Raw genomic sequence first — 25,213 nt, forward strand, 5'->3', positions numbered from 1 at the left:
TGTTGATGTGTACATATTTGGCTTCCAAAAATTATTACTTCAGCCATAAATACATTTATAAATATCTGCTGAACATATAGAAATTATTTATAAAGCTTTAGCAAGCCAAATTGAATACTTCAGAACCACAATCCAAATGGCACATCACATTTTAATGGGAAAGAAGAAGAAATACATCCTTGTCATTAAAGAACACCAAGATCAGTTTAGATTATTTATGCCTGGTGATTCTTCTGTGTCTCTTATTGCTAAACATCTCCAATTTGGCTGTGAGCAATAAAAATGATAAACTATACTGATACTATAGTTCTAACTACAGTTACAATTATGCTTAATAACATTTTCATATTTTAACTTCATGTCTTCAGCAAAGAATGTCAAAAACTGAACCAAACATATATTATCTTCATTAAAATAATCAGGAATAATTAAAGCAAAGAGGGTTTAAATGATATTCTGAAGCTTACCCGGGCCATTGAGTCAGGAAGATAAACCAGGTCTCTCGGATTTCAATTCCAGTGTTCTAGTCACTGGTTTGTTCAACTCCTGTGCAAAACATCCATACAAAATACACAATGCATATTCCCCCTTCCTATCAAGTGGTTGTCAAAAGAAACACGCCATTACCTTTCCCACATACTGAGGCTCGGAGCCCATGTATTCTTCCAGCACAAAAAATTGATTCCATACCCAGCCACGTTTAACACGTTGGAAATGTGACCGTTGTCCTGGCAGATGGATAACATTTTCTCTTGGCTCTGTGGCTAAAGTCTGCTGTGGCTGCGGTTGTAGTGGTGTTAGGAGACCTCCATCAAACAGAACCCAGAGAAGGAGGGATAAACAGTTCCTTGTAAGCATTGGCAAAGGCTTTCCTACAGCAGAGTAATAAAAACTCCAAAACTTAACGTAGAATTGTGGAATCCAGGTTCGAGGTGTCTGTGGCCTCCACCACTTAGCTTCTTGTTTTATTGCAGAAATGATAATGCAGGCATTAATCCTTTTGATGAAAAGGCTTCTGCTGTATTATATTCCATCTAAAGGGACCTATGAAATAGATTAACAAAGATACATTAAATTAATAATATTGCATGATGATATTCATCACAACTCTCACTATATCTGCCAACATTTAAGGAAACTGAGAAGAAAGACTATAAAAGAATTATATTAGTAAATGGTCACCGCTATTCACCATTTTAACTTGGATAAATTGAGTTTTTTACAGACTTGAGAAAATATTAGTTACAAGGAAGCAAAAGGTGCATTATAAACAGAAATTATATTTTCAAAAAATTGGCAAAACATTTTAAGGAGAAAAATACAGATCGCTATTTTAAAGTGAGCTATTAAGTTAGAGTAGGATCTTGCAACTTCAGCATTATTGACATCTTAGGGTTGATAATTCATTATTGCTGGGAAGCTATTTTGTGCATTTTAAGATTTCTAGTAGCACCTTTTTCTTCTATTTAATAGATGACAGTAGCACCCCTTCCCATATCTGGTTTGTGACAAGAAAAAAGTATCTCCAGACATTGCCACATATCCCCTAGGGGATCAAAAAAATGCCAAAATTAAGAACCACAATGTAGAGAATAAAGAAAACACAATTTTTAAAAAGCAAAAAGCCCCTGAAGTTAGAGAATAGAAAGATACAGACGATCTAAAGAACAAGATAAATTATTAAATGTAAAATTGAATGATCTTACTAAAATGTAAATGATGGATACAATGTTATAAGTCTTTATAAATTTAAATTTTCTTAAAAAATGTTTCTCTAGCCTGGATATACCAGAAACCTTGACAATGTGAGTATTACTTTATAGATGTTGTGTAGCTCAGAGAAAACCTGGATCCCTACCAGAAGCAAGACTTTTACTCTGCATTTAGGTAAAATGACTTTTGAGCTTTCTCTTATAACAAACGTTTTTAAATTCACTTATCTAATATTCATTGAGTGTCTATAATACACTGCCTTTAATTATGTGGTAGATAAGAAAACAGACACAATCTTTGCCTCTCTAAAATCACAAACAGAAAATAAGCAGTCAAATAAATAACTGAAGGCAAATTATGCTGATGGGGGGAGAAAAAAGCAAACAAAACTATCCTGAGGGTAAAACCCAAGTTAGCCAAAGCCTGTGGTAGGTGATAATTGCACTGAGGTCTAAAGGAATAAAAGCATTCCTGTATTTTCTAAGCAGGCACGATGAAATGTGGCTCTAGCACCAGGGTGATTTTATGCATTTGGCACTAGGGTCACAGTGCTTCGAGCCTGTAAAGTTTCTAAGGGCCAAAAATGTTGGAAGCCAGAAAATATATATAATGCTTCCAAACAAAGAGAACTAAAATCAAAATCAATGCATGTTTAATTAAGTATCTATAAAACATGGCGTTTTTGTCAACTAGTCAGCTGCAATTCAGATCAATGTGTATTCACTTATGTGTAATGTAATAAAAATACATATTATTAAAATTAATTTTGCTTATTTATTTATTTTATTTATTTTTTAAGATGGAGTCTTGCTCTGTCTCCCAGGCTGGAGTGCAGTGGTGTAATCTCGGTTCACTGTAACTTCCGCCTCCCGGGTTCAAGCGATTCTTCTGCCTCAGTCTCCCGAGTAGCTGGGACTATAGGTGTGTGCCACCAGACCCGGCTAATTTTTTGCAATTTTAAAAGTAGAGACAGTGTTTCACCATGTTGGCCACTATGATCTCTATCTCCTGACCTCAGGATCCGACTGCCTCAGCCTCCCAAAATGCCGGGATTACAGGTGTGAGCCACCTTGCCCCGCCTCTTTCCAATTTTTTAATGTGTTTATGGGCAAATTAAAATTTGATATGCAACTCACATTTACATTATGAATTTTTTTCCATTGGACAGCACTGATTTAGAAAATACAGTCTGAATCACAAAGTGTGATTTCTATTTAAGCAATTTATTCTTAACATTCAAAGTAAAATATCTAACATGAACTGCATCATATTTGTGGTAAAAATACATTAGAAACTAAGAGAACATTTTGCATCTATTTCAATAACGTGTAAGCAGGGTAATGTATGTTTTCTCATTTGTTTTTAAGTTCAAATTGCTAGGATTAACCTGTAAGGTGTTTTAATTTCTTGAATTTTTTTCTTTCTTCCATGTTTCATCCCATACTCATACCAATCCTATTCTAAGCATGTCCGTTCAGATTGGGAGATAAATATAAGGAGAAAAGTGGGTGACAGAAACTCTGACTTCCCAAATCTATTCTAGAATATGCCATTAGGTTGCATTTCTGCCTTCCTGTTCTATTAAACCTTCTCTTTCACTATTTTGGGGATATGAGGTATTAACACTCAGACTTTAGAAAACACTGACCTCTAAGGTCATCTCTCAAGACAAGTGTCCTTTTATTGTATATTAGAGATTTTTGAGGTTGGACATATGACTACATTCATCATCATTGTCTCCAGTCTGGTCCAAATTCTCCTTTTCACTTAGAAGTCAAAGGTGTCTAAAATCTGACTTGTGACTCCCTATCAGAGTAATCTTTTAGAAGTTTTCATCCACTCACATCACTTTCCATCTGTTGGTTGTGCTAGAATATGTGTCTATAGTGTGGGGAAATTAGTGAATAAGTGATTGGTAAGTAGATAGAAATGTGAATTTAACATGCAAAGCGCAGTAGTCCCTGCTTATTTGTGAAGGATATATTCCAAAATGCCCAGGAGATGCCTGAAACCAAGGAGAGTACCGAAGCTGTTATCCATCAATCAGAACACGTTTCTGTTTATGTCTTCCACCCACAAATTTTATAGTTTTTCCATTTTAACTAAGCACATATCATGGGGCTGTAACTTTTGGAGTTTTGGGAGGTGGGACAGCAAAACTAGAAGGGATTTCTTTTTCATTCTTCACAATTTCATGGAGAGGTTTATTCTTACCATAGCAACCTCAGCATATGATCTATTTTCTTTCCTTATTAAGTAGAGAACTTTCACCTTCTCACATAAAGGGCACACTTTATGGTTCCTCTTTGGCATATCCAAGTTGCCAGCATCACTATTCTTGTACTTTGGGGCCATTATTAACTAACCTAAGGCTTTCTTGAACATAAGCACTCAATGCTGTGACAGTCAATCTGCTAACCAAGAAGGATAAGTGACTCATGGGCAGGGAGTGTCTACTACGTGAATCTACTGCACAAAAAGACAATACACATCACAGGTGGGACAGAAGTACATGCTGCAAAATTTCATCATGCTACTCTAAATGGTGCACAGTTTAAACCTTATAAATTGTTTATTTCTATAGGTTTCTATATAATATTTTTGGACTGCAGTTTATCACTGGTTACTGAAACCATGGAAAATGATGCAGGATAAGGGGTGACTACTGTGTGTTGTTTCATAAGCCAATTCACCAACACATAAACAGTTTGTACCACGAAACAACAGCAGCTAAATGCAAACTATGGTAATAAAGCTGAAGTTAACTGGAGCCACAGAGGAGTGCAGTGTAGAATATGATGCCCGTTTCCCTCAGGCCCACATTCTGTTCTTACTTTGGCTCTTGTCGGACACAAATTCTATCATACTGTGCTGTGCTTCTTCCAGACTTTTGTGCCTTTCTCAGAGTAGGCTGAACCTTACTTGTATCTATGTTATCAAATTACCTTATTTTTGTAAGAATAGAATTTTATATTTACTAGGTATTTATTTAGCAATAGTTTATTTTTGCTGATATTTTCATTGGGATGGTGATTGCCGGTGGTGATTGCACAAGTTTTGGGGATCTGTACGTATATTTTTTCTCTATGAGCCCTGTTATTTTAATATGAATTTGCAGAATGCAATGCTTTTAAAAAACTTGCATATCATGCTTAGCAGAAGCACCTGTAATTAAAAACATAAAACTTTCTCCTTGAACATATTAAAATCCAGAACTGTAATATGATATTTACGAATTTAACAAGGCCTGCATAATCGACCCCTGCATGCTCAACCCTTGCCATTCTGTTCCTTTCCTGAGTCCAAACTCCTTAGTTTTAATTCATATTAATAACAGTAATTAAAGTAATTTATATTAGAAGCGTACTCATGTGATTGTTTACTCTTTTCTGGGTGGAGTGGTGGGGTAAAGAGAAGCCAGAGAGGAGTATGGTGCCTATTTTATCAGCCATTCTGTTCCTGGGGTCTACACTATTACTTGGCAAATGATAGGCACCAAGCACATCTTCGTTAAGTTTGAATGAATAATTCGTTGAATGGTAATAGCTAACCTTTATTGAAAACTTACAACGTTCTACATAGTGTTGTACGTTCTGTGCCTATATAACAGCCCTGTGAAGGAGGTGGTATCATTACATCCGTTTGACGAAGAAATGGAGGAACAGAGATGTTAAATGACTTGACCATGATCTACATGCTAGTACATAGCAGGTAGGCTTGAATCTGGGCAGTCTGACTACAGAGTTCACACTCTTGGATCCTCTACTGTGTTGTCCCACTGTTGACAGATGTAAAAATACACAAAACCTCAGGAGTTTCCAATCCTAGTAAAACAAGGAATATGTGCCTACAAACTTGAGTTTCAAGTTATTTTTCAAAACCTAAGCAGGTATTTCAATATTGGGCAGCTTAAGCTTTCAGACTCTTTTAGCTCTTTTGTAAAATTAGGAGATGTAAGCTATCAGGTCAATACAGTTCCTTTGAAGTCCAGAGATCCAAGACTCCCAGCTTTCCACCCACAAGGACCTGGGAAGGACATAATTTTAGGCAGAGGCAGGAAATAATACACAGGGTCAGTGTTCTCACAGGATTGCATAGTGACTGAAAATCCAGAAAGTGTTCCAACAGCCCAGCAAGGCACTAAACAGGTCACCAGGTACAGTGATAAGAAGTAGCTGTTGTACAGAAAAGAGGGCATGAGGGTTTCCAACTGTTCCAGGCAGCTCTTCCTAGTGAACTTGAACTGTGAATGTAGTCCTAGGGTCTGACAGATGAGATGACAGCCTGTTTGACCTACTTGACAACTCCAAATTTGAGAACTGCTTCTGGCATTGATATTATTAAAAATAAATAAATTACTTAATAGAGTAATAAAAATATTGACTTTGGAACAAGATAGATCTGAAGTATCATTTTAAATGAAGGCACAGCATAGTTTTATGCTACGTAACTATCTGTTGAGTAGCGTTTGAACTGTGGGGACACAATCAACAATGTTATTTTATTTGTGGAGCTGTATATAAATATGACTAAGTAAATATTTTTTAATTGTATCCCTCAATGAGAACGTGTATGAGAGTGCATTTCCTAACTCCTGCCATTGTTTTATAATCCTAAAATCCATTTCAAGTCTGTATAACACTGCAGTCCTTTAGTGAACAGATGAACCAATGTTATTTTCGGTACATGATGCTGCTCCCAGCAGATCCCAGACTCTGGCCACGGTTGTCAGCCAGGGAGCTTTTAAAGTGCTATATCACAACAAAAATAATGCAAGGAGATTGAAGGACTCCAGTTCTTAAGTGAAAGGGAAATAACTCCCCCAGGCATGAAACACAGGCTAAATTACAAGGAAAAACTATATCAAGCCATCAACCTGGGTACACTTGCCCCAGCACCAATGGTGTTGTTATAGAAGCAAGAATAGAAAGCTTATTCTGTGGGGTCAGCTCCCTATGGAAATATGTGAACCTTAAGGAAGACAGATTTGCTACAAAGGATATCACCAGAGGTACGTTTTATTCCATGTACCCGGTTTTAGGCATAGTGATAAAATATTTATATTTGTCTATGCTTCCTCATCTTTTGTAGAGCCAGAGTGGTTTTTCAAAGAGTTCCTAACTCTGATGATGACTCTCTGGAGCCCAACATCCCTTTTAGCAGGAGGGATTTTTTTTTTTTTTAATGGTCATATATCAAAGCAGCAGATATTTAGTTGTGAAATACTTACTGACAGTAACACTTCCTTTAAGTGTGCCTCCAAAGCTAAAAGATACACAAAGGCTGTGGTTTCCCTAGTTATTTATTTAAATGGGGTATGTTTGCTTCTAAGAATAACTCTTGAAAAAGGTCAAATATGTTCAATATAAATTACATTGAAAGGGTTCTCTTTGTCAGGGACAACTTATTAAGCTGAAAGATTTGTTAATTATTAAAAGGGGTTCTCTATTATGGGTAGTATAATACTAACTGCATACTGGAGAACTCTTTAATGGTGACTATGTTGTGGTCTATTTTAAATTAATATTCCGTGGAGTAATTTTTCAAGGGCACTTCTTAAAATTTAAAAGGAAAATAATACAACTTCCCCCACCTCCTCTTGTGAATAAAGGACCCTTTAATTTGAACTAGTAATCAAAAATGATCCCCATTAAACAATATAAGGGGATGCTTTATTTTCCATATTATAAAAAAAACAATGGCAGCATAACTTATGTAATCCAAAAATTATTAAAATGTCAAAAATATGCCTTGTATTTTTTAATGTTATTCTTCACCTTGAAAACATTATTTTATTTGACTTAACTTCATAAATTAAGCTTTCTGCTTCCTATTGTATAAAATGCATTATAATCAGTAAATATTTAAAGACTTCAAGCAAATCTGATAGTTTAAGAATATGACTCCCAGGATAATTATTTGAAAGTTTCAACAGGCATTGTTATGCAAATTTTAAGCTTTGTTCAGGAAAACATGATACTGTTTGAAAAGCCTTGGGAATGAGCATACATTCCTAATGCAGCTTTTTTGGTTCCAGTTAAATCTATCCCGAAAGGAAGTATGACTCTGTCTCTGGTATAGCAAACCCTTAACACTCACTCTTTTGTTTTATAAACTGCCTGCTGAGAGGCAGACATAGTAAACCAATCTCAGCTAATTCTTATGAGTAAAACAGAGGTGCCTGCAGGTGATTGTTACTCAGTGATCTTCATTTATGGGGTTCATTAATCTGCCTCTCTAGCTTGTCCAGATTCTACTCTCTACTTCACAAGTATGTTAGGAAGCCAAAATATGCTTTGAATTTTATTTATTTATTTATTTATTTATTATTTTCAGACAGAGTCTCCCTTGGTCATCCAGGCTGGAGTGCAGTGGCGTGATCTCGTCTCACTGCAACCTCCGCCTCCCAGGTTTAAGCAATTCTCTGCCTCAGCCTCCTGAGTAGCTGGGATTACAGGCGTGCGCCAACAAGTCCCGCTATTTTTTTATTTTATTTTATTTTTTTTTTTTGCATTTTTAGTATCTTGACCAGGTTGGCCTTGAACTCCAGACCTTGTGATCCACCTGCCTTGGCCTCCCAAAGTGCTGGGATTACAGGCGTGAGACACTGCGCCCGGCCCGAATTTTAACCGAAATGAAAATGGCTGCTACTGGTATCTCCTACAAGCCAAGGGAAAAAAAAAAAAAAAAGAAACTCAACATGGGACAGTACTTTATGGCAAGGGACAGAATCTCTCTCTTTAAGGAGAAAAGAAATTTGATCACATCTTTATTTTTGTGGTGCGATTTTAACTGCATTGTTTGAAAACCCTTGATAGTGTATTCTGAAGTTGATCATTTACCTCTGTGGTCTTTCTCCCAAAAATCTGTAACCCCATTCTAATCATAAGACAAGTCTCAATTGAGAGATTTCCTATAACATGCCTCACTAGTACTTCTTAAAATGGTGAAAGTCGCTGAAAATAAGAAAAATCTGAGAAACTGTCAAAGCCAAGAGGAGCCTAAGCAGACATGACAACTAAATGCAATGGATGGGATCCTGGAATATAAAAATAATCATAGGTAATAACTAAGGAGAACTGAAGAAAATATGGACTTTAGATAATAATAATGTATCAATATTGGTTATTCACCTGTAAGAAGTATACTATCCTAATATAAGATGTACAGAAGAGGGGAAACTGGGACTCAGTTATGGCTAAAATAAGGTACAATCTACTTTCTGTCAGACACTGAACGAAGTAATGTGACAAGATCGGGGGAAAAAGTCCCGGCGTGATGGCTCAAGCCTGTAATCCCAACACTTTGGAGGGGCAAGGCAAGCAGATCACTTGAGGCCAGGAGTTCAAGAGCAGTCTGGCCAACATGGTGAAACCCTGTCTCTACTAAAAAATACAAAAATTTGCTGGGTGTGGTGGCACGCACCTGTAGTCCCAGCTACTTGGGAAGTTGGGGCAGGAGAATTGCTGGAAACCCAGAAAGCAGAGGTTGCAGTGCACCGAGATCACGCCACTGCACTCCAGCCTGGGTGACAGAGTAAGATTGTCTCAAAAAAAGAAAAAAAAAGAATGAGAAAAAAAAGAATTTGAGTCCCATTTAGACATTGCTTTGTGATGTATAGAAATCTTGCTAAAAATTCAAGGAGATCTCCATTTTGATTATTTAACAATGTGTAGAAGAAGGATACCTATGATGGAGAACACTTTGAATTTTCAAATTGCGTTCAAATTCTGTATCAACAAAATAAGGGAAAATGCTCCTGCAGGGATAGATTGAAGGTTTCCAGGAAGCCCCCCACTGGGGATTGATGGCGAGCTGCTCAGAAAATCAGCTCAGAGTAAGTTTAGAGAAAATTCCAGTTGTAGTGATACCATCAAAATTGTCTGAAGGGACTTAGACTCTATCATACCCCTGTGTGGTCTTCCTGAATTCCCAATTTTATGTAGTTAATCAGGACTGAATAAAAAACAAATGATGATGGGTGCATTCTCAGAGTGAAATTTAAAAGTAGGATGTAATGCTTCTGGAATGGCAGAGTAAGGAGTTATGCTGACATTCTACACAGCAAAGCAGCAAGTTCAATGAGAAAATTAGTTAATAATTATCATTTAAAGTCTCTAGAAATGTTCTTAAGTGTATTCAGCAAACAAAATAACACTCATTGCCAGCTGTGTTTCTCATCCTTCTTGCCAGTCCTGAGTTATAGAAACACTATTTCTAGTGGGTGTGGAGGAGAGAACCAAGACTTCCTTTCCCCCAGCCCCTCTCAGAGGATAAAAGCTCTATTTCAGATCCACCACGTCAAGCATACTGGGACTTCTTCTCCTTTCCTTTGGTCTCTTGTAGAGCAGAAGTTCCACATTCGTAGGGGAAAATGAGAAGACCAAGGGCTGCAATCCCTATCATCACCACCACCACCACCACCACCACCACCACCAATGCCCCCTTAAAGAGGGAAGGTATCCCTAGAGGGTATGAGGGTCCCAACACCCAGTTTTGTTGCATTGGTATAGGCATTCCTCTCAGGGGTAACAGAAGCCAAAAGGACAAAGGGCTCTACAGCTTTGTCTCAGGGGACATACTTTATTTGGACAGAGTGTAAACTCCTTGTCTGATGTTGAAAGTAGTAAAAATCCAGCAGGTTGCAATTATGAGGAAGTTGGTGGCTCTGTGATACATGCAAAGGGACAATCAAGAAGAGCTCTCATGGGACCACGATCAACTCTGGGGATTGGTAAGGTAATTATACATACTAAGCTTTACTTTCTTACTACCAATCACTGCATAGCATGAGGCAGATGTGAAAGTGTCCTCCAAGGTAGACACAAAACTTTTGATGGGGCAGGAGCCCCACCTGCACAAAGGACTTAAATGCAGCTTCATACCAAATACTAACTGAACAACGTGCTACTCGGACTCAGATGCAGCAGTACAATGGTAAAAAGTAAAAATCTAACTGGCTAAAGGGTCTTAAGAATAGCCATTGACTAGCAGGCTGGTTTTTTTTTTTTAATTTATTTATTATTATTATACTTTAAGTTGTAGGGTACATGTGCATAACGTGCAGGTTTGTTACATATGTATACTTGTGCCATGTTGGTGTGCTGCACCCATCAACTCGTCATTTACATCAGGTATAACTCCCAATGCAATCCCTCCCCCCTCCCCCCTCCCCATGATAGGCCTCAGTGTGTGCTAGCAGGCTGTTTACACTGACATTAGACAATATCATATGTGGCCATGATTAAAGATAGAAAACAGAAAAATTCTGAGCAGGCAGAGGCTGAAAACTGTGGGGATAATAGATTTCGCGAAATGAGTTCATCCAATACACTAAAGAGAAAAATGACCAAGCAAACAACAACCCACAGGAAGGGGACTAGTGGTTCAGTAACTAGAACTATTAGAATATATTACTTATAAAGCTAATTTCCCACAATTTTAAGACATGCAAAGAAACAGAAAAATGGGATCCACACATTGGGGGAGAAAATCAGAGAAACTAGTCATTGAACCAGACAGTGGACTTGGAAAGCAAGGAGGTCAAAGTAACATTATAAACATCTTGAAAGAGCCAAATATAACCATGCATAAAGAATTAAAGGAAAGAAGATAGTTGATAATATCTCATCAAATAGAAAATGTTATTAAAAAGAGAATTTACTTTTTAAAAGCCATGTGGCAATTATAGAGATGAAAAATACAATAACAAAAATGAAAAAATTTACTAGAGGAGCTCAACCCTAGATTTGATCTGAGAGAAGAAATAACCAAGAGTAAAATTTTACCACATACCTTCTTCAACTACAATATAATTAAATTAAAAATCAACTATAGAAAAAAAAATTTGGTACATTTGAGAACTACAGAAGAAAATATGAGAATTTCTGTAATTGGGGAAATTAAAAGATGAAAAATGTCAAACAATGCAGTCTAAAATAACCAATTATTTAAAGAATAAAGTATAGGGAAATTAAAAAACACATTTGGAGATTAATTAAAATTAGAATAGAACATACAAATGTATGCAATAAAGCAGTGCACATAGGTAGATTTATAACTGTAAGTGCCTACATTTAAAAAAAATCAAATCAATAGTTTAACCACCCCATTAAGAAACAAGAAAAAGGCTGGGCACAGTGGCTCACGCCTGTAATCCCAGCACTTTGGGAGGCTGAGGGGTGGATCATGAGGTCAAGAGATCGAGACCATCCTGGCTAACATGGTGAAACCTTGTTTCTATTAAAAAAAAAAAAAAATTAGCCCGGTGTGGTGGCGGGTGCCTGTAGTCCCAGCTACTCGGGAGACTGAGGCAGGAGAATGGTGTGAACCCGGGAGGTTTAGCTTGCAGTGAGCCGAGATAGCGCCACTGCGCCACTGCACTCTAGCCTGGGCGAAAGAGTGAGACTCTGTCTCAAAAAAAAGAAACGAGAAAAAAAGACGAGCAAACTAAACTCAAAGCAATCAGAAAGAGTAAAGATAAAGACTAAAGTGGAAATTAATAATGTAAAGAATGAAAACAATAGGTAAAATTAACACTCCAAATTGTTCCTTTGAAAGGATTAACAAAAATGACAAATGCTTAATTATAATTCTTACAAAAAAGAATGAAATTACTAAAATCAGTAAAGAAGAAACATCACTATGAACCTTCTAACAATTAAAAAACGTACTATAACAAATACTATGAACAACTTTATGCCAACAAATTAAACAACATTGATGAAATGGACACATTTTTAGCAAGACGAAAATTAATAATGCCTCAAAGGTTTAGAAGCTCTGATTAGGACTATAACACATAAAGAGATCAAATTAGCAATTTCAAAAACTTCCCACAAAGAAAATTTCAGAACGAGATGTCTTCACTGTTGAATTCTACCAAACATTTCAAGAATAATTAATATAAAACCTCTGAAGACTAAAAAAAAAAAAAAAAAAAAAAGAAGTTGAGGGAGCATATCCTGACTTATTCTGTGAGACCTTCAACATTACAATACTGAAATCCAACCAACACTCGACAAGATAAACACACACACACACACACACACATATACACATACACACATACACACACACCCTCGTGAAGACCAACATCCCCTATGAATATAAATGTAAGAATTCTCAACACAGTTCTGGCACACCAAATCCAGCAAAATACGAAAGAGATTATGCATTATGACCAAATGGGATTTATCTTATTACTGAAATGTTGATTTAATGTCCAGTAAATATTTAATGTAATGCCCATGTCAATAAAATAAAGAAGAAACAAAACAGAGGATCATGTCAATTACCTAGAACATGTATTTGACAATATTCAATATGTTTTATTGATAAAAACAATCAACAAAGTAGGAAGAAAAGGAAAAACCTGTAAGCTGACAAAGATAATCCAACAAGTCTCCACCTTTAATATTATGGTAATGGTAACAGACTGCATGTTTTCTCTCCAAGAACACAAACAAGAAAGGAAGGTACACTCTCCCTGTGTCTTTACAACATTCTAATGGAGGTTTTTTTAGGCAAATCAGAGAAGAAAAGAGGGAAAATTTACCAGACTAGAAAGGTGGAAAAAAATTTATGTCAAGTTGCAAATGACGTGATCTTTTATATTAAATATCCTAAAGTATATATATATAGCTTAGTAAATATTTTAAAGTATATACATATAGTTTAAGATATTTGTGTGTGTGTGTGTGTGTGTGTGTGTGTGTGTGAAAGAGAGAGAGAGAGAGAGAAAGAAACAGAGAGAGTGTTAGAGGCCTGGCAGCACACAAGATCAATATACGAAAATCAACTGTATTTCTATACACTGAAATGTCATTAAAATTGAATGCCATTAAAAATGGCACTGAAAATTGAATTAAGAAAATACTTCCACTTACAATAGCATCGGAAAGATAAAATATTGAGATCAAAATCTAACAAGAGAAGTGAAAAATGCATATGCTGAAAACCACAAACCATTGTTGCAAGAAATTAAAGAATGTCTATGTAAATGAGAGGGCATAAAATGTTCATAGATTGGGAAGTTAATATTATTAAGAAGACAATAACCCAAATTGATCCTTATGCAATTCCTATCAACATTCAAACCACAATAGTACAGCAATTGAAATGTTCATTCTAAAATTCATGTATAAATGAAAGGGACTCAGCAGAATATTAAAAACAGCCTTAAACAAAAAAGTAAATAATTTGGAGTACTCACACTTTTCACTTTTAAAGCTTAAAACACCACTGTAATAATCACGACAGTGTGGTACTGGCATAAGTATACACCTAGAAGCCACAGAATGGAACAGAGATCCTAAAACAAAAGGGTCCATCCTGAGTGAATTTTTGCATATGGTGGCAGTGGAGGATTAAATTCATCTTTTTTTTTAATGCGGATATCCAATTACTCCAGGACCATTGTATCTAATACTGCTTGTAGAAAATCAGTTGCCTAACAATAAGTTTATTTTAGGATCTCTGTTTTCTCAGTAAATGATCCTGGGGCAAATAGATATCCACATGAAAATGATGACTTTTATCCTCTACTGCCACCATATGCAAAAATTCGCTTAGGATGGATCACAGACCTTAGTTAAGAGTTAATATTGTAAGATTCCTATACAAAAACATAGAATAGGCAATTTAGTATGTTTAAAAATATATGACTTCAAAAGCCCAAGTGACAAAATAAAGATAAACTGGACTTTAGGAAAATTAGTAATTTCTTGCTTCAAAGAACACCAATATGGAAGTAAAAAGATAACCCACAGAATGCAAAAAAAGTATGTTCAAATTATTCACTTGACAAGAGACTTGTATCTCAAATATATAAAGACCATTTATTATTCAATAATACAAAGATAACACAATCAATAAATGAGAGAGAGCTTGAACAGACATTTCTCCAAATCAGACACACACATGGACAATACGCCCATGAAAGGATTGTCAACACCATTCATTAGTCACTAGGAAAATGCAAATCAAAAACCACAGTGAAGATGGCTATAATAAAAAAAAAAACAACAACACAGTAACAAATGTTGAAGGAGGATGTGAAAAATCAGCACCCGTACACATTGCTGGTAAGAATGTAAAATGATGGAGCTTTTTTGGATATTATTTTGGTAGTTTCTCAGAACGTTAAATATAGAGTTTATGAGATGATTCAGCAATTTCACTCTTAGGTATCTACCTAAGACTCATCCACACAAAAACCTGTACACAGAACCTCCCAGCAGCATTATTAAGGATAGCCAAACAGTGGAAACAAACTACATAAAAACCAATGGGATTATTTGATGAACAAAATCTGATGTATTCATATGTAGAGGGTTCAAGGGATTTGGGGACTGATCATGGAAAATGAGGTCACTATAAGAAGCAGTTAACACACAAGCTTTAGTGGGTGGTGTTTGCACAACCTCACATGAGAGCGCACATCCCTTGCAGCAAGAGGCTGATGGTACGGGCTATTATTCAGAGGACAGGGGGTTCAGAGAGGTGGTTTACACAAATCATGTTATTAAGCAGCATGGTCAGGTGTCTCCGGGTCAGAGAGATCTGAAGGGCTGTCGCAGTTTGGGTTTCATAACCACAAAGCTCTAGCTTATCTATTACTAGCAGATTTGGGACGAGGTTTTGAAGGGTAAGGAAATCAGACACTCTCTAAATGGCTAAAAATCTATGTGTTTGGACTATTTTTAAAATAAATGAATGTATGAAAATTTGAATTTGATTCTCAAATTTGGAGAGGTTCGGAGCTCATGGGTCTCAACTTGCATTGAAGAAATAAACAAACTAAGGGTACATATAAAAAGTCTACATTTAGCTCATTTATAGAACACCATGCAATTGATTATTATTTGGTAATGAAAAGGGATAAAGTCCTCATACATGCTACAATATGGATGAAATTTTAAAACGTTATGCAAATGCAATAACTCACTTATAAAATAGTACATGTTATACAAATATTATTCATATTAAGTTTTTAGAATAGGCGAATAAAGATAGAGGGAAAATTGATTGTTACTTAGGGATTGTATTTTGGGTATGACCTGGAGAATGATTGCTGATGGGTTTGGGGTTCCTTCTTGGGGGAATAAAAATGTTCTAAAATCATACTGTGGTGATTCTTGCAACACTATGTGAATATACTAATAAAATTGAATTCAATCCTTTAAATAGGTGAACTGTGTGATATGGAAGTTATACCGCAATAAAGTTGTTAAAAAAATAACTTCATGATAGATTTTAGACTCAAGATTTTGTACTGTAATTGGTGGACTTGAAATTGTCTTTGCTTCTTGAAGCAAATTAAATCCAACAAGGTCCCAATTCACGTGTTAATATGTTTTACATAATATTGATCAGAGTCTACCTCAATACTAAGTTACTGCTCATATTTGAGAGTATTGCCACTGATTTATAGCTGCTAGTGCCTCACTGCTTCACCACGACCACCTGGTCACCACATAAATCTTCTAAGTTTTACAGAAACCATCTGGGTGGAGATCGCCCACATTTGCTTTATCTATGCTGCAGAGGGAAATCAAGAGGCAAACTGTTACACAGATGAACTTTTCCCAACACACAAAGGCAGCACACTCCTTTAAACATTCCAGGAAGTAGTGATCATGGGGGAAAGAGGAGTCTGAAGCCTTGCCTTGGCTTATTTTCTAGACTAAGCCTTGGAACCACCTTTGGAGGTGACCCACGGAATCTGACTGACTGCAAGCAAGAAGAGCTCTTGGGTTGCAGAAATAGATACTATGCTACTCTTCACAGAGAACCACAAAGATTTGAATAATGTCAATACATAATGGCATGAGTAGTTTTATTCACCAGAATTCCAGAGGGACTAAATCTAGGATGAAAATGAAGCTGAGTTTAGCACAAAGTGCATTTCTCAGAGGAATGCATACAAGGGAGAAGGTAAGGACAGAAACTGTCATAACAGTAGCGGGTGGCATGGCCTCTAAGTAGATAGGCATATGGGAGAGGTGGAGAAAGAAGAAAGGAGATTTTAGGAGACAGATTTGAACTTGAGAGTGTATTAATGGGCATCAAGAGGCCTCACAATGGCCCAGCTACATATCAGTATAGATTTCAAGATGCACAAACAATTGGAACTAAAAAGCTATCAACTGAATTTCTAAAAACCAAGAAAATATTGTGTCTATTTCAGATAAAAAAAATACTGTACTTATTAACTAGTCTTTAAAAATATATGCATCACCCAATTCTAAACCTTAAACAAACACTAGAGAAGTTTTCGTTGTAATTTATTGGAGGGATAGTGAGAGATATATTGAGGACTGTGCGTAGAGATTGAATTTTATTTTTTCAAATAGAGAAATAGTAGGAGGTGACAAAAAGGAAAGAAATACTATTAAGCAAGAGAGAAACATTTAGTAAGCAGCAAATATGCTCTAATTCCATAATTTCAGGCAATACCAAGATTACACAAGACTCACAAGACATTTTTGTCCTTAGAATTTACCTCACATTTTGATATTAAGTTTAAATCTTGATGTGTCTAATTACAAAGCTTCAAATGTGAATCTGAAAAACAATTCTATTACTCTCCATAAAATCTTACCAGTGTCACTATGGCTCCTTTATCTACTATATGCCATACATTAGACACACACACACACACACACACACACACACACACACACACACACACACTTTTATTTAGATAACCCATTGTACTTTAAATAATACATTTAGTTAAATTATGAATTACTGCGTTACACTATTGATTTGTTAAAATCACCCTGCATGTTGTGGTCCTCCTGAATTTCATATAACACCGGGGATATAAATGGGTTTTCTTATTTTGGGAACTACTCGATAATTTCACTTCTTAAAATATGTTTTATTTAGAACTCATTCAACCAGATGAGTTATACCCATTAATTACCAAGGTACCAGCTGCCCTATATGAAATTTATTCTTGATCTCTTTTGCTGTATTATTTTACTATAGAGTATTATTTCTAAATTATAAAATCAAATGTGTTATGAATTTAAATCACTATTTTTATTACATAAACCAGATATTTCCTCTATTTAAAAATTTGCAAATGTGATGCACAAAGAAAATCAAATTACTCATATTAGGCCAGGCGCGGTGGCTCAAGCCTGTAATCTCAGCAATTTGGGAGGCCGAGACGGGCGGATCACGAGGTCAGGAGATCGAGACCATCCTGGCTAACATGGTGAAACCCCGTCTCTACTGAAAATACAAAAAATTAGCCCGGCGTGGTGGCGGGCACCTGTAGTCCCAGCTACTCAGGAGGCTGAGGCAGGAGAATGGCGTGAACCCGGGAGGCGGAGCTTGCAGTGAGCTGAGATCCGGCCACTGCACTCCAGCCTGGGCGACAGAGTGAGACTCCGTCTCAAAAAAAAAAAGGAAAACTGGGATGCAGATTTCTATTAATGTTGTAATTCAGGTATTGGCAAACTTCTGAGAAAGACCAAATTGTATACATTTTAGGCTTTGTGGAGCTTAAGGTCTCTGTCACAACTATTCAACTCTGCCATTGTAGCTCACAAGAAGTAATAACCAATATGTAACCAAATGGGTATGAGTGTGTTCCAATAGTGCCATATTTACAAAATCAGGCAATGACCTGGATTTGACTATGGACCACAGATTGCTGACCCCTAAAATCTGAAGATTCTTTTAACAGTATCTTTAGAGAGGTGCAGTGAAAATGTATATTTACAAAGTCACTGATAATTGGATATCAGTGTCAGACTTTCCCCATCTTTAAAACCATTATGTTTGTTTAATTGTTTTCCTAAATATATGAAGCGTTTTAAAATAAACTTTGGAATCCACTGAGGTAATAAGACATTATGATGTCCAGAGAGCTTTCTCCATCCTTTACCAGCATTTATTTTTTATAACCGAGATACAGGCTCTCATAAGGGCTCCTGGATGCTTTGAAAAAGTAAAGCGATGGTTTGAATGTATCCTCCAAAAAGCATTTGTTCAAAGTGTAATCTCCAGGCAGGGTGCAGTGGCTCATGCCTGTTATCCCAACACTTTGGGAGGCCAAGGTGAGTGGATCATCTGAGGTCAAGAGTTCAAGACCAGCCTGACCAACACGGTGAAACCTCATCCCTACTAAAAATGCAAAAATTAGCTAGGCATGGTGGCATGCACCTGTAGTCCCAGCTACCTGGGAGGCCGAAGCAAGAGAATCACTTGAACCCGGGAGGCGGAGGTTGCAGTGAGCCAAGATTGCACCACTGCACTCCAGGCTGGGCGACAGAGTGAGACTCCGTCTCCCAAAAACACATACATACATACGTACATACATACATAGGAAGAAAACATAATCTCCAATGTAACAGTGTTGGGAGGAGGGGCCTAACAAAAAATGATTAGGCCATGAGAGCTTCATGGATTAATGCAGCTATCTCCAGAGTAGATTCATTATAAAAGTTGCGAGTTCAGCTCTCTCTCTCCCTACCCTCTTCTGCCTTCTGTTCAGCCATGGAATGATGCAGCAAGAAGATCCTCATCAGATGCCACAAAATGAACTAAGACAGATTAGCTCCCCTTTAACATACTGTAGGAAACACTACATCCCAGAGTGAGGAATAGGCACGCATCTACACTGACCTATATCATTAGGGGCTCTGCAGTAATATCCCCAGTGTGGCTCGTGTACGTTTCCCACTGTCCTGATTAATGAACACAGCAATTCAGCAGATGCCTGCTCTGACTTTCAGCACTTAGAGACAGCAGATAGGTGACAGAGAAAGAAAAACAAAAGCCACTACCATGACAGCTTCTAATCTCGGATCTTGATGTATCTGGTCTCATGGAATTAAATCTAACAACCTTTCTATTTTTAAAATTTATAATAATGATGATGATGATTTTTCTTCTTTCACCCTGGCTCTTCCTCTCTTAGGAGTTGTGATGCTCTTACGATAGGTGAAAAATAGGTAAACACTGAACTGTAAAACCTGAAGTAGTTAGCTTTCATTCTTGCAACCAGCCATCCAAATGATAGAGGTAAAGGATCTTAGCACCTGTGCAGCTGCTCATCAACGCAGATTTTCTCAAATGATAAATCAACTGCCCTCTATTTGCTGGTGTGAACAAGTAGATGAATATTGTCTTAGACAGATGCTGAGTTCCTTTAATTTCATAAATTGCATTGTGTTCTTTCTCCACTGCAAGCAGAATCCTTATCACTTCTTATGCAGCTAATTGTTTATTGCTTATTAAACAGCTAATAAAATCCAGAAACTATATTGCTTTACAGATTAATACAGCTCATCAAGAAATGTGTGTAATTCTAGGCTTTCAAAGTCACTCATTCTGAATTGAAGGTTATATATCAAAGGCAGCAAAAATAACATAGTACTTTCATTTCTCATTTAATCTCAGAAAGTTATGTTTTCCATTTATTTCATTTAACATGATTTTGTAGTGAATATTTATCCAAATGCAACATCAGTGACAGAGAAGTGTATGAAACAATGACACTATGTAAGTAAAGGAAGTCACATCTGCTTGTCAAGTTAGGTTTTTGGCAATAAACATAAATTTGTCAAGGTACTGTATTGCAATTTGCATCATTATGGTTTGGAAGAAAAATCAATAATGCATTTGTAAGAGTTGTATTCACTGAAATTAAACAGCAACAGTCTCTGGTGAGGCCACGCTTTAGGTGAACTCACAATGGAAAGTTATGGGAAAATTTAATGGCAAAACCTACAGTTTTATAGATTGAGAAACTAATCAAACAGCAACAGAAACCTTGAAAGTAAATAGATATCATACCTACATTATATTGAGTATACCATGCAAAATAAATATTTATCTGTTATTGTCGTAATGTATTAGAAAATATTAAAAAGTAATTAGCTGTCACGTAGCTTTTGCAAATTTGCTTGTAGACATTTGAATTAGATTATATAAAAATTAGTATTATCTGAAATGTTTTTGGATCAAAGTTCCACAAATGTCCATTTTTATGTGTTAAACAGTCTTTGTGAAGTATGTATTTGGAAAGAGACATTGCTTTATTTTAAGTCAGATTAAATGAGAAAAAAGAAAAGGAAAGAATAAAAAAGAGAGAGAGAGAGCTGAGTGTAAGAGGAAAAAAAAATCTTTGTTTTTAAAATTGTTTTATTATTAGCAGGGATATCCCTGAAGGAAAGTGTATCCTTTGTAAGAATTTACAATAGGATATCCACCCTGATCTGTTGAGGAACGTGTGCATTAGAAGCACTGGCTGATGTTGCCGTATCGTTCTTTGAGTGGAACACAGTGATTTACAACCTCACCAAAAGTCTCTGAGAGTCCACAGTCCTTTATCCTCCAGAATCCTCTTTACTTCAGAATTTTTGATCCTTACCAGCCCAATAATAGCTGGTATTTGATTTTAATTTTTAATTGTCTGCTATTATTTTTATCTGTTTTTCAGTAAGAGATGTATACATTTGCTAGGGCCACTGTAAAAATTTTTAAAAGCCACCCATAAACTGGGTGACTTCAACAGTAGAAATTTATCTTCTCACATTCTGGTGAAATTAAGGTGTTTCTAGGGCTGATTTCTTCTGAGGGCGATGAGAAAGAATCAGTTGCATGACTCTCCTGGCTTTAAGTGGCTTCATGCTTCCCTTGGCTGGTACACGATATGCACCCTGTGGCTTCACATCATCTTTCCCTGTGCATATGTCTGCCTCTGTTTCCACATTTCTGCTGTTCTTTTCGTTTTTTTTTTTTTTTTTTTTTTGAGATGGAGTCTTGCTCTGTTGCCAGGCTGGAGTGCAGTGGCATGATCTCAGCTCACTACGACTTCTGATTCCCTGGTTCAAGTGATTCTCCTGCCTCAGGCTCCTGAGTAGCTGGAATTACAGGTACGCACCACCACACCCAGCTATTTTTTTTTTGTATTTTTAGTAGAGATGGGGTTTCACCATGTTGGCCAGGATGGTCTTGATCTCCTGACCTCGTGATCCACCCACCTCAGCCCCACAAAGTGCTGGGATTATAGGTGTGAGCCACCAAGCTCAGTCTCATTTTAAAAATAAGAATGCCAGGCTGGGCCTGGTGGCTCATGCCTCTAATCCCAGCACTTTGGGAGGCCAAGAAGGGAGGATCTCCTGAGGTCAGGGATTCGAGACCAGCCTGGCCTACGTAGTGAAAGCCTGTCTCTACTAAAAATACAAAACTTCACCAGGAATGGTGTTCAGCACCTGTAGTTTCAGCTACTCAGGAGGCTGAGGCAGGAGAATCGCTTGAACCCAGGAGGTGGAGGTTGCAGTGGGCTGAGATTGTGCCTCTGCACTCCAGCCTGGGTGACAGAGCAATATTCTGTTAAAAAAAATCATTTGTGACAGATTAGGCCCTATCTTAATAAACTCATTTTGACTTGATTGCCTCTACAAAGACCCTATTTTTAAAAATAAAAGTCACATTCTGAAGTATAAGGAGACTCAACTTGTCTTATTTTGGGGAGGTACACAATTAGATGTATCACAGGATAATACAACTTTTCCTTATTTAAATTTTAACGACTTTATAGCTAGTATATAGTTGTCAGATGTATTGTGATTATTATTTCCAGGTTGGTATATGTCCTTTGATTGGTTTGTGGAATACTGTTGCAGTATAAGTTACCATTTTTCATGGTCAGATTTGTTGTTCTTTCCATTAAGATTTCTCTGTGTTAAAGAAGGAAACCACAGACACTGGGGTCTACTTGAGGGAAGAGGGTAGGAGGAGGGAGAGGAGCAGGAAAGGTAACTATTGGGTACTGGGCTTAATTCCTGGATGATAAAATAATGTATACAACAACCCTGTGACATGAGAACCTATGTAACGAACCTTCATATGTATAACTGAACATAAAAATTTAAAAAAACACTTCTCTGTGTTTTGTCTATTTTCTAATGTTTTCTCTAGTCCTGTCATTTCATTTTTATGCAAATTTTCAATCATTTTGGAATGTATCTTGACATACAGGATAAGGTAGATATTCAGCTGTATTTTTTCTAGTAGATATGCTAATTGTCCTAATATCTTGTATTGACTAATCCATATAATAATGTTATATATTATAACAAGGGAAACATTTATTGAATTTGGCTATGTTCTAAACTACAGACACTCTTCTAAAAACGTTATGTTATCAGTCATTTAATACTTTAAAAACCCCTCCATTGTTTTTATCATGTGCATGTCACTGATGAAGAAACTGAGACAGGGCTGGGCGCGGTGGCTCGAGCCTGTAATCCCAGCACTTTGGGAGGCCGAGACGGGCGGATCACGAGGTCAGGAGATCGAGACCATCCTGGCTAACACGGTGAAACCCCGTCTCTACTAAAAATACAAAAAATTAGCCGGGCGAGGTGGCGGGCGCCTGTAGTCCCAACTACTCGGGAGGCTGAGGCAGGAGAATGGCGTGAACCTGGGAGGCGGAGCTTGCAGTGAGCTGAGATCCGGCCATTGCACTCCAGCCTGGGTGGCAGAGCGAGACTCCGTCTCAAAAAAAAAAAAAAAAAAAAAAAAAAGAAACTGAGACAGAAAAGAATTCTGCCTGCCTATCCCATGGCTCCATGCCTGCATTGACCCTAGCTGGGAAAATGTCCAAGAGCTCCTCATGCTTCAGAAAAGAATATCCCTCCAACAGTTTGCACTAAAAATTACTCTGTATCCATCAAGTAATAACTTGTGAGGATGCTTATGTTTCTCTTTCCTACGTCATCCAAGGGTTTTACTAAGTGACATCAATTTCACCTAGTGTAAGAGGTATTAATACTGAGTTATATGCATCTTAAGAGAAATAGCATTTGAAGAGGAGTAAAATTCTAATAGATGAGCCTTCCAGCATCAATCAGGTGATAGGAGGGCAACCAAGGAAGGTGCTTTTATTCATTTCCCTTGGACTTGTCCTTAGCTTCTTTCCTTGCTCCCAGCTACCCATTCTACTGAGGTCCCAGACTGCTGCAAGTCAACTGCAAGTGCCCAAAGGACGTCAAAATTAGCCTTGGGACAATGCCACATTTCTACTATTTTTTTTTTTTTTTTTGTGACAGATTTTTGCTCTTGTCACTCTGGCTGTAGTGCAATGTCATGATCTCAGCTTACTGTAACCTCCGCCCCCGAGATTCAAGCGGATTCAAGCGATTCCCCTGTATCAGCCTCTGGAGTGGCTGGGATTACAGGCTCCCACCATCATGCCTGGCTAATTCTTTTATTTTTAGTAGAGACAGAGTTTTACTATGTTGGCCAGGCTGGTCTCGAACTCCTGACCTCAGTGATCCGTCCACCTTGGCCTCCCAAAGTGTGGGATTACAGGCATGAGCCACCGTGCCAGGCCTTCTACTCTCTCTCTCTCTCTCTCTCTCTCTCTCTCTCTCTCTATATATATATATATATATATATATATATATATACACACACACACACACACACACACACACACCCCACACACACACACACACACACAATGTATGTGTATATATATAGTATATATAATTATATATAAATTGTTTACAAAAATTATATATTTTATATTTATATTATATATAAATTACCTGAGAGGTTTCAGAATTTCAGTAAATTGTTAGGCATTATCTTCTATGTCAGAAGTCTCAATCCCATGTGATCAAATAAGATTTATTACTTTGGTAAGAATGCAGAATAATTATACTGAAAACTCTTTTATGTCAACAATACTTTACCAAAAAAATTCATAATAAGGAGAAAGAAAAAGGTAAACAAATGCTGCAGGGGATAATGTAAACCTTACTGGCCTGTATTACACAATGTGTATACACTATAATCTGCTTTTCCTATGGGTCCATGAGGAGATACACATGCACATTTTTATCACTATGTTTTTTGTTGTAACAACTAGAAGAGTCACATATCTGTGCATCACTAAAGCAGCAGGGATATAAAATGTGTTACAGGCATAAGATGAGATACTATAAAGCAATCAGAAGTAATGAACTAGATTTACATGCAGCAACATGGATAGAGCTCAAAACTATAATGTTGAGTAATAGCATGGAACAGAGCAATATTTTTAACAAATATAATTTTTGCAATTAAGAATCATGCATGATATGGTTTGACTGTGTTCCCACCCAAATCTCAATTTGAATTGTAATAATACCCATGTGTCAAGGGCAGGACCAGATGGAGATAATCGAAACATGGGGGCAGTTTCCCCCATACTGTTCTCCTAGTAGTGAATAAGTCTCATGAGATCTTATGGTTTTATAAAGGGTAGTTTCCCTGCACAAGCTCTCTTGCAGGCTGTCATGTAAGATGTCCCTTTGCTATTCCTTCGTCTTCCACCATGATTGTGAGGCCTCCCCAGCTATGTGGAACTCTGAGTCCATTAAATTTCTTTCCTTTATAAAGTACCCAGTGTTGGGTATGTCTTTATCAGCAGCATGAAAACAGATTAATACAATGCATAATCAAAAAGATAATATTTTTTATGATA

At 37.0% G+C, this 25,213-nt stretch overlaps 1 protein-coding gene across 1 annotated transcript in view; it reads right to left on the minus strand.

Moving 5' to 3' along the window:
- CDH12 (cadherin 12) overlaps positions 1 to 25,213 on the minus strand; it is a 485,928-nt gene that overhangs the window by 348,358 nt on the left and 112,357 nt on the right. Inside the window, exon 2 of the mRNA XM_028849358.2 lies at positions 628 to 1,044. Within this exon, the coding sequence (XP_028705191.1) occupies positions 628 to 858 (231 nt within the window). The 5' untranslated portion in view covers positions 859 to 1,044. The remainder of the gene's footprint in view (positions 1 to 627; positions 1,045 to 25,213) is intronic.

The sequence above is a fragment of the Macaca mulatta genome, chromosome 6 (genome assembly GCF_049350105.2).
Source record: "Macaca mulatta isolate MMU2019108-1 chromosome 6, T2T-MMU8v2.0, whole genome shotgun sequence".
Taxonomy (NCBI): Eukaryota; Metazoa; Chordata; class Mammalia; order Primates; family Cercopithecidae; genus Macaca; species Macaca mulatta.